This window comes from Amaranthus tricolor, chromosome 11 (assembly GCF_026212465.1).
Source record: "Amaranthus tricolor cultivar Red isolate AtriRed21 chromosome 11, ASM2621246v1, whole genome shotgun sequence".
NCBI classification, from domain to species: domain Eukaryota; kingdom Viridiplantae; phylum Streptophyta; class Magnoliopsida; order Caryophyllales; family Amaranthaceae; genus Amaranthus; species Amaranthus tricolor.
In genome coordinates, this window is record NC_080057.1 from 11,905,422 (window position 1) to 11,916,878 (window position 11,457).

At 32.2% G+C, this 11,457-nt stretch overlaps 1 protein-coding gene across 1 annotated transcript; it reads right to left on the reverse strand.

The window, feature by feature from the left end:
- Window positions 1–619: 619 nt before the first annotated feature.
- Window positions 620–2,067, reverse strand: LOC130826499 (uncharacterized). The gene is made up of 4 exons (XM_057692081.1): window positions 2,013–2,067; window positions 1,392–1,593; window positions 917–1,244; window positions 620–862 (listed from the first exon to the last, which is right to left on the reverse strand). Exons 1-4 carry the CDS (start codon window positions 2,065–2,067, stop codon window positions 620–622), a joined length of 828 nt encoding a protein of 275 aa, XP_057548064.1.
- Between the last annotated feature and the right edge of the window lie 9,390 nt (window positions 2,068–11,457).

The following is an 11,457-nucleotide window of genomic DNA, read 5'->3' on the forward strand; positions in this document are numbered from 1 at the left end:
TACATCATCCCAGTGCCAGGATGACCTAAGCGGTCATGCCATTAAGTGAATAGCTCCTTATTGTCTAATCTTATCATATTTATTTCAATCGGGCGGATATGGGTGAGATACAACCCTGATGAATATGCTGGCATCCTTTCAAGGATAATTTTCGTTCCATTTCTTTCTGCTGTAAGGCATAAGAATTCTTTTTCATTTATACTTTTGGTTTCCATATGATAACCATTTTGTCTTATTGCCTTGAAACTGATAAGATTTCTTCGAGATTTACTCGAGTATAGTGCATCATTTATTTCTAATTTTGTCCCCATAGGGAGTATGATGCATGCTTTTCCAGTGCCTTCGATTAATTTTGCTGTTCCTGATATGGTATTGACATTTTCCTCAAGCAATGTTAGGTTTGAAAAATATTCTCGATTTTTCAATATCGTATGTGTTGCTCCACTGTCCAGGAGGCAAGGAAATGTTGATCCATTTACTGACATTTTCTTTTCTAAGATAAGAAAAAAAATTATATTATTAATATAAAGCTAGAATACTGAATACAAAAACATAAGTAGAGAATTACAACTTAAAAAGAAAAACAAGTTAGATAAACAGAAAAATGCATCTAGTCATCTCAAAAGATGTAATTATCTTCTTCTTGGGGATCAAGTTTGTGGAGGTTCACATCCTCAGCAAAGAAATCGGAGACATCTAAGGTGGGCCCAGATGTACTTGCTTCATTTACAAAATTTGCTTCTACCCCTTTTCCTTTGTTTTTCTGGGAAGCTTGATATAAATCCACTAAATGTTTGGCGGTACGACAAGTTCGCCCCCAATGTCCAGTCATGCCACATCTATTACATGTGCTTTTGTATTTCTGGACTTGTTTAAAATTATCATTTCAGGGGGGAAATATATTTCTTTCATAAACGTGGCTACGTCCACGGCCACGACTAAGTCCATGACCACGACCACGACCACGACTACGGTCATAGAAATTTCCTTGTTCGAAAGTATTCATGCCGCTCTTTTCGTGATATTTTCCATGACCTTTGCCTCTTATAAAATAGTTCCCACGACCTCGATGGCGCACATTCCTCTCAATCATATTTGTTTCATTAAAGGGAATAGTCCTAACCGGTCTCCTGTTGTGATGTTTTAATAATAGTTCATTATTTTGCTCCGCAACAAGAAGTGTTTTCAGCAATTCATGATATTTCCGGAAATGCCTTTCACGATATTGTTGTTGTAACAAAATGCTATTTACATGAAAGGTTGATAATGTTTTTTCTATCATCTCTTCATCTGTTATTATTTGTCCACAATAGACTAATTTTGATTTTATCAGATGAAGGGCTGAATTATAATCACTAATTGATTTGAAATCTTGAAATCTTAACTCTCGCCATTCATCTATGGCTTTTGGGAGAAGTACACTTTTATTATGGCCAAATCTTTCATTTAGCTCTTCCCAAAGTAATTTTGGGTCCTCATAATTGTTGTATTCATGTTTGAGACTGTCGATTAAATGATGTCTCAAAATTGATGCAGCTTTTGCCTTATCTTCCTCAATTTTTATGGGATCTTTTTCAATACCCTTTCCTTTGTCTGTGGGATTAAGTTCAATTATTGTGCATAATAAACTTTTTCCTTTTAGATATAATTTGACATCTAAAGCCCATTGTATAAAATTGTTTCCTGTTAATTCTAGAGCATTGAATTCTCTCTTTTTGAGATCAGCCATTATTTTCTACAATTGAGAAAATGACAAGGTTATTTATTAGAGATATTAAAGCATATTAGTCTTATCTCCCCCTGTTTTAATATCTCAAATATAATAAGCGTAATATAATCATAAATAAAATAAAATAGATAATATTAATAGATGATAAAACAGACAAAAAAAAATACATATTGCTAAACAAATGCAAGATTTATAATTTATTTTTGGATAATTAGGTAGATCATTAATGCTACGAGTAATATAATTAAACCCATAATAATAAGAAATGCATCTAGTATTTTACTTATATTGTCGGCAATTGGATTGATGTGGGTGTTTGTAGATGTATTATTTGCCATGGATGGTTGAAGGAAGAAGAAGATGAAGGAGAAAAAAAAAATTTATTATGTTTGGGATAAGGTGTGAGTGGTGTGTGTGAGTTTGTGACGGTAGAAGTCCCTATTTATAGGGGGTAAAAAAGGTAAAAATTTTATTTATTTATTTATTTATTGTTATTATTATTTTTATTATTATTTTTTTATTTTTTATTATTATTTTTTTTTTAGAATCGAACCCTTGACGATTTACTTAAATTATAATTTTCGGACCACTCTGGCATTCATTCCAGGGTGATATTTTACAATTTAGAAAAGGATTTTATGTTATGTAGAAATAATGTGGTCATGTCTGCTAATAATCTGTGTTATAGGTAAATTAAGACAATTTATTATTATATTGTTAAACAAAATAGAATCAAATATTACTTAAATTATAATCGTTATTTATTAATATTTGAAGGTGAAATTAAATTTTATGAGTTTATTAAGTGATTATATAATTTATAGACTAAAATAACCAAATGCGTATGCACATAATATGATGACATGATCAGATAAATGGAGATAAAACCGTCCATAAAGGCGATAACAATGCTAAATTAACTAGTCCATAAAGGCGGTCATTACAAAATAATATTAGCCAGTCCATAAAGGCGGCTGCAAAAGTAAAAACGAACATAAAGATTAAATGACATTATTAAAATAAATTATTTTATGGGTCATTTAAATTTATCTTGCAACGTTTAGTACTTGTTCCTCCCTCATCATCTTTGGTTCTTTTATTACTTGATGAGGGTTTATTTTCAGCTGTTGTTGTTGGAGCATTATTAGTTGGTTGCGTTGATGGATTATTTGTTGGCCGTACCGGTGGAATATTAGTCGGTGGAACTGGTGGATTATTAGTTGGTCGTACATGTGAATTACGAGTTGGTGGTACAGGTGGACCATTGGTATTATTGGGATTATTATGTCGGAGCTGATTTAAATCAGTCCTTGCTGGGTTTGTAGTGAAGGGTATGGAATTATGCTCAATTATAAAATATAAAAATGTGTTAGAAACACCTTGGATGATGATGTTGACACCATTTGATTGTTGGTCCATTTGTGGGTACCGATGAAGGAAAAAAAATGCTTAATTAGGTTTTTAAAAATATTACCTTCTTGATTATTAAGGGTAGAGCTGGTGCTGATAACGTGTTAAGAGGTAAGGAGAATTTGAGGAGAAAAGTAGTAAACTTATATCAGTTTGTCTTAGTTTCTATTACATTGTTTCAGCATTCAAGATCTTGCACATATATATAGTGCAAGATGTTGTAAGGAGACAAATATATTACTATTGAAAGAGATAGAATCTCACAAATCTATGAATCCCACAAATCTGTGCATTCAGGGTATTGTTCCATCACAACAAGGCATTGTTTATTGTGTTTTTTTTAATTCTTTTTGAAAAGATCACCAGTCTTAGTATGTGAAACACGTTATAGTTTTGCATGTCTAGAAACAATAAACCAAGTGAAAATCCCAAAACACCACAATTATTAATATGTAAAAAGCTTTTGTTCTTTATCATGAGGAAACCTTGATGGAAAATGAAGAACTTTGTAAGAACACCAAATGCAAGTACAAAATTATGAGGAAAGCTTTTTTGCCTAATGTTTTTCGTTCCTGGTCTTCATCTTCTTCATTCTCACTGAGGCTACAGAACTTCATTTTCTTCGTCCTCACAAAGGCTATATTCTTCTTCTTCTTCATTCCTCATCCTTCATCTATTCTCTCTATCTTCTCTTCATCTTCTCTTTATCTCTTAAACCCTAGATCTACTTTCTAGGTAAGAAACTAATGTTTGATTTTGGTGTTAAACACTAGATTTTGTGATCTAGTCCCTCTTCATCTACTCTTCTCTTCGTCTCAGATAAGCCCTAATTTTTTTTTATTTTCCTTTTGAATTTCAACTTTGGGTTCACCATTGAAGCCTACTATTGACTTCTATGACAAGGATGCAAAAAACAAAAACCCCTTGGTTTGACTATTTTGCTCGTTCTTTATCAAACTCTGTTGAAATAGATCCGAAATGGGTAAGCAATTAGATTCTGAAAGTGAAGAAATTGTAGTTCAAATAGGCCCTTTCCCAGCCACTCCATATGATTGGTTTTTTGCTAATGGCGATGAGGAGGAAATGAGGATAAAAATACCGTGCATGTTGAAGGAAAAGAAAAAAATGAGGAAAAATATACAGATGCCTATGATGTTGCAAGTTTATTTTCTCGTATGTGTGTTTATGGTTTTCACTTCTAAACTGTGATGATTTATTGGGTTTTCTTACATTTGCATGATTTATTTTGATGGTCTGTGATAATTGACTCTGAGACCATAAGATTTTCAATATGCCACTAATTTTATTTAAGAAGCATTAAATTGCCACCAAATTTAATTTAGGGATCTATAGAAATCTTATGAGTGTTGATGATGAGAATAATTTGATGTTTCTGAAACTTGCGCTACTTTGCATGGTTTTTAAAGCAATTTAGGGTCCGTTTGGTTCAGTGAGCAGGATAAAAGTGGTATGGAACTCCATACCAGGAAAGTTTGGATTCAGAACCCCATATCAGACTAAAACTGTTTAGTTCAATTCTGTAATAGATATTCAATCCATTCACACTGTTTGGTTCAATTATGGAATGAATTCTCTGTCCAGTTTATATATATAGATACATACATACATTTATTAAACACACAAATACATACACACAAAGTACTAGTTCAATACATTTTCACTCAAAATGGTGTCAATACATCTCTACACAAAAAGATTCTAATATATGTTTTTGACAACCAAACACAAAGTCTAGATAATTTATAAGTTAAGCATTTCATTACATCACTTGCCCAAGTTAGGATAAATGAGGTTGATTATAAACTCTTTTTTCCACTCATCATCCGGGCATTGGTAAAAGAGTGAGAGTTCACTTGGATTGGAGGCCAATCTCTTGGAAAGTGAAATTCACTATTTTAAAGTGAAATTCACTGTTTAATTCACCGTTTTTATGTTCTCAAGTGTTTAATTCACAATTTTAAAGTGAAATTCACCGTTTAATTGAACAATTTAACTTCAATAGCTACTTCAAAAATTAATCAAAATTTAATGAGGGAAAATAATACCATTTCAACATAAACCATTGTAAATTTAAAAAAACAGAGGGGGTGTTTAAGGGTCAACTAGCACATCCAAACCCACAAAAATTAATTATAAAACAGCACATCCAGCCCCAATTCGAATGATGTAAACCATTGTAAAAGGATGAATTCAAGAAGCCATACTTATCAGTTTTGGGAAGCAACGAAAAAAAAGCCCTAATTTATTTTCAAAACCCTAGTTTTTCGAATAAACAGTGTGTAAAAGGGATGAATTAGAGGACCATAAGTGATTCGCAGCAGTAGTGAAGATAAATGTCGAAGAAGGAGATCAGATTCGCAGCAACATTTGTTGAATTGAGCGCGTTTCCGAATGTTGCTAGGGTTCCTGGGGATGAAATTGATGGAGAAATTCAACAGTTTTTGACGACAAAGGAAGAAATTTGGGATGAAGATGGGGTTTTGAAGGGTGTGAGTCGAAGAATTGATGGGAAAGAAAAAAAAAAAGGGAGCAGGAGGTCACCGATGAGGGAAGGTTGAAGAAGATTGAAGGAGGCGGAAGAAGATTGAAGAATAGAACAGAAAATCTCAGATTAAAGGAAGAGAGGGAAATAAGAAGGAAGAGTGAATTAGGGTTTGAATATGGGATGGAATGGAGTTTGAAACTTAGGGGGGAGGAGGGTATAGGATTCTAAGGAATAGAATGGGATGAGAATCCAAAGTGTATGACATTCCAATGTAAAAATGCCTAACCAAACATTGGAATGGTTGTGATACCATTCCATACCATTAATATTGGTAAAATGTTTAGTGTAAAACATCTACAGTTTTTTACAAGATGTTTAAAATTAAACACATTATTTCTATGTATCCCAAAAGTGTGTTTATAACCCCAAAAATATAGTTTGCTTGCAAAAGTTATGAATTTGTTCATTGTTCCTCCAAAAGTGTGTTTTGTAAATCTGTTTCTTTTACTGATTGTTGGCTGATGAGTTGTTGTGGCATTCCTGTTCATTGCTATTGGGTTGTTGTTAGTTGGATTGTTCATTGATGCTGGGTTGTTTTTGGCTAGATAGTTCATTGTTGCTGGGTTGTTTTCTGTGTTCATTAATGCTAGGTTATTTTCAGTGTTATTGGTTGATGCTAGGTTGTTTTTTGTGTATTGGCCACTTGTTGAAATGAGTATTGTTGGATTACCTTCTCTTAATTAAGTCCATGATAATGTGTAATTGTTTCAACATGATGGCTTCTACCCTTGAATGTAAAATGATTCATAAATTAGTTCTTCATTGATAGTTAAAGACATTAGTAGTCTACCCTCTCTTGCAAGTTTGGTTTTCCCCATATGTGGAATATGAAAGTCTATGCCCCCTCTTTTTTTTCTAAAAGCCTCTATCTTACATGCTTGCAAAGTAATCCATATAAACCTCAAAGCAATGAGTTCAAGACATTCAAAAGAGGCTTCAACAACATTTACTAATTGTGTAAGATTGTAAGCTGTTTTTTGATGTTGCAATGTTTGTATTGTCTAATTCATTAATGTCCGGTGAATTATGTGGATGTTGAACAAGATGAAAATCAAAACCACATAATGTTGTAGCATTCCTGAACTCACTATCTGTATCTGTGATGTATGGTTTTACATTGTCCTGTTGGATGAATATAGTCTTGCTCTTGAGTGTAGGCCACTTCTCTATAATTGCTGGTAAGGTGTTATCAATAATATTTCTCTAATGTAATGTTTAGTGATGGATTGTATTAGTTTAGTTTTCAAGACTCCCTTCTCCAAGTTCTTTGCTTTTGTTTGAGCTGGAACCTGTGATGTAAAAGGAAAGATTCCTATATTTCCATCAAAAATAACTTTACCATTAGTTGCAAATATGGGTTGAGCTACTACACACATGAACATGATTTTAGGGATAAATCTCTTAGACTGAATCTCTCTTGGTTCAATTTCCCCAAGTGACAAGTTTAAGTCTGTTGTGTTTATGCAATGTAAAATAATTTCTCATCAATGTGGACTACATTGGACATGTATATGAACTTGAATGTGTTTATCTTTAAATCTAATGTAAAACTAGAAAGTGAATAAATTAACCTGTCAACTTCGTTGTTGTCAGATGGCATTTGTGTGTTTTCTGATAAGCTTTTTCTTTTTCATCTGAAAATTGTAGATTGACTTACTCTAATTACCATCAAACTCAACTCTATTATTATGTGTCACCTTCTTCTTGTTGTTCACATTAATGATTGTCCAATCTCCTTCTTGTTGTTTAATTGATGCCCAAATCTTATAATCACCTTTCGATTAACATTGCAATCATTTGCAGGCTTATGGATTTTGTCAAATCATGCATGATTTTCTAGCTGTTGAAGTTGCCTAATTCTTTTGTTTTTTTCCATTAGTAAATGATGTATTAAAGTTGGTGTGTTCATTTAATGCTATTTGAAATCATGTTTTTATAAACAATTTTCATGGCCTTTTTCAACTTAAAAATGGCGCAACTTTTGAAAATTTTGGTTTCCACCAAAATTTCTGATTAGTGCAAATTTTTTGTATGCTTAGCTGTTCATTTATGAACTGTGCACATTTTTTGCTTCCTTCTAAAAATTTATGATCTGTTCAAATTTTTGGTTTCCACCAAAATATTCTGATTTGTTTATTTCATGCATTTATATCATATTGATAGTGATTTGAAGTCAAAGAACAAGATGAAATCCGTAAGCACATGGCACGAGAGGGTCCCACATTATTAGAAGCCGTAAAAGAAATGTTAAAGAATTCAAGGAAGAAGTGAAACATTTTTTTTATGTCAATTAGAATTATGTAATTTAATTGGAACTTATGTATTTTAATTTGAATTTATGTCATCAAATTTATGAAATTTGATGAATTGTAATGGAGGTAAATTTTCCTCCGAAATTGTATTCTCCTTTGGCGTTTGATAGAAATGGAGGGAACAATTATTGCTTTTCTTAATCTCTCTTATTTGCACATGTGATCCACCAATTTAGGTGGTCTCTCCAATTTCTTAATCTTTGTGCCCCGCAATATAGGACAATAGTCGTAAATTCGTGAGGGTACTAAATATTGAGTAATACATTATAATATTAAAAATTTTGAAAAACAATTACCACGGGGGAGGACATCGTACAAAATGGGATTGCATGAATGCCAAAAACTTTTGCCTTTTTCGCTCGATTGCTTGCATTGTCTTAGCGTCATTATTAAGATTTGGTCTACGATCCTAAGACTTTATGATCCAAAAAGAGACAAGAGATTTTTGTCATAAGTAGAGTCCTAATTATGGTATGATCGTACGATTCTACTAAAATCAAGAATATGGGGGATTGGATCATAACATAATTCTATGATCCTACGAAATGACAGTTCAATCCACAAGGGTAGTCTCAATCATTTAAAAAATTCTTGTATGTTAGCTTTTACTTACATAGATACGTTACATTAAAAAATGTCGTTATAACGATTATGAAAATTCTTATACTTACTGATTTGCAGTTCATAAATGATTATAAAAAGTATTATGAATTGAAAATTAAAACTAAATAAATTTTTATTTATAGTTCAAAACTTCATAAATGTTCTAAAATAAACAATATCACTAATAATCAATGAAATAATAGCATATTAAAATATAGTAGTAGGATCTTATGATCCTATAATTCAATTCTACCAATTTCAATCATACCCCACATTGATCCTAGGTGGCTAATCTTAATTGGATAAGTGCGTTGAAATCTGGTGGGGCTAGGGTTTGCTTATTGTGATGAAATGTAAAGGGATCCGCTGGTGGGATACTATATCTGGTTGGCACTCATCGTTGAGGGCTCATTTTGAACTACTCAATAATCCTTTTGCAATTTAAAAGACAGTATATCTTAAACAACTATTTTTTTCTAATATACATCAAATAAATATAGAAAACTAAACCAAAAAATCAATACATGAATTTATATGCCTTGGAATTCGTTTATTCAAACTCCTTCACATGCGAATTTATACCACCATGCATTCTAGCAAAACATCATAAGATGTAGATTTTTGACCTCTCGATTGTCTTAAAAAATAAATTATAAAATAAATAAATAAATAAATATAAATATTTTAATGAGATAAATTATATACTTACCAAATTTCAGCTTTATTAATTTCTTCGTCTACATCGATAGGAAAAGTATTTAGCACCTAAAGCTTTTTTTTAGGAGGCTAAAAATCTCGCGTACAGTTCAGTTTTCAGTACACTTTTCAAAGTATATCTAAATACGTTTGCCAAGTATTTCCTCCTTACCAACTTAACGAATTTATTAAGACAAGAAATCCATTAATATTATATTTTTAAAAATGTTAATTATAATAAATATTAAAAATTAAAGACAATAGTGATAAAATATACCATAAGTCGTTAAAATATTAATTATTTGTCTCTTTTGACATCATATTGATCCACTTGCATCTTAACCAACACTACAAAAATATATCCATTTGGCGACAAGTTGAAATTCCGATGAGCGACAAAATAGGCGACAAAAACCTTTGTTGCAGGCCTGCGACAAAACAATTATGTCGCTTATTTTGTCGCCTAAACAGAACTTGTTGCTTAATCTGATTCCTACATCCATAGGCGCGAAAAAAAACGTTCAAATTTCAAAAATGGATTAATTGTCGCCTTTTTCTTTGCCGTGATGATTGATTTATAAATGTAGATAAATGTTTTAGTCATTCATAGGCAAAGCACAAAATATTTTCTCAAAGTGTAGTATTTATTTGTGAACCGAGAAAATCTTGTTAACTGAAAACGTATATATATTTCTAATAATTTTGTTATATTTCGCCAAGGAAACCCCAAATTCTATTACCCTTAACCATCAAAACCATCCAAGCTTCTCATAGCAGCCTCAGCATCCTCTCTCCTTTGAAATCGCACAAACCCGAACGCCGCCTTGCAGTGTTTCCGAACTTTTCTTGAGATGAACACATCAAGAATGCTCCCTTCAGATGAGAATATAGATCACATAGCCATGGCTAACTTTTGAAAAAGTGGCTCCCGAGGCCTACGCCTCCATGATAGGCGGGGAAACCCTCGATTACCAACCCACTGTCCAGAAGACAGCCATTGGTTTGCAGGAAGCCAGTGACTGTGAGTCTTCCCATGAAGGACGTTGTATGGGGCGTCTCTTAAATTTCCTCCGTTTTCCCCTCTCTCACTAATCTTAAGGATAAGTGGAAAACACCGGTGCACACTGCGAGAATATCCCCTCAGGAACTGGTGGACAGGGTGTTATCAGCCCATTCTTACTGGTCCTAGCAGCAAGCTAAGCAGCAACTGAAACAACCGTCCGAACCCTACCTTCTTCTTTAACCCATTTAAGTGCATGGGAGGCTTCCGATGGCGGTTCATGTGGATTTATAAATATAAATATAGAAAAACATATATTTCGGTTTAGATGTGCGTGGTATGTCTAGATTTCATTTTTTTTTTAAATTATCAATGGTTGTCATGAGTTTGACACTTTATCAATGGTACTTCTAAGTTTTTTTTATTATCAATGGTACCTTCGTATTATTGAGCGTTTTACAACCATAACCTTTTAAAACTTTTTCCGTTCAAAGCCGTTAACTTTCTTTTATGTTTTGAATTGAAAAATAAAAGAAAAAGAAGAAAAATTAACGGTTTTGGACGAAAAAAATTTAAAAAGGTTACGGTTGTAAAACGCTCAATAGTACGAGGGAAGCATTGATAATAAAAAAAATTTAGGGGTACCATTGATAAAGTGTCAAAATTCAAGGGTACTATTGATAATTTTCTTTTTTTTACTTCTTACATTATGTTTACTTTGGTGATGATGATGACGACAATGAATGATTATGATGTAAAAAGGTGGTAGTGATATTGATGCTGAATCCATGTAATAGAGATGTATGTAGGAAAATTTAGATGTTAAATAGTGAATGAATTTATTTGGAGAGGAACATGAGTGAATATGTAGAATGGATATTATTTTTCATTGTTAAAAAATTGATTAGATCAATGGATATTTATAATGTTGAGTTTGGTTACAAGTTTACTAAAATATCTTAGATATTTATATTTTTTAATTACTTTTCTAGGATCTTCCATTATATTATCTTAGATATTTTTATTTTTTAATTCTTTAATTTAGATATTTTTATATTTAATTAAAATCTTAAATTTTTCTAAATTATTTTAACAATGTATTGCTCATTCGCCGCGGTCTTATGTTTCCTGACTTCCTCGT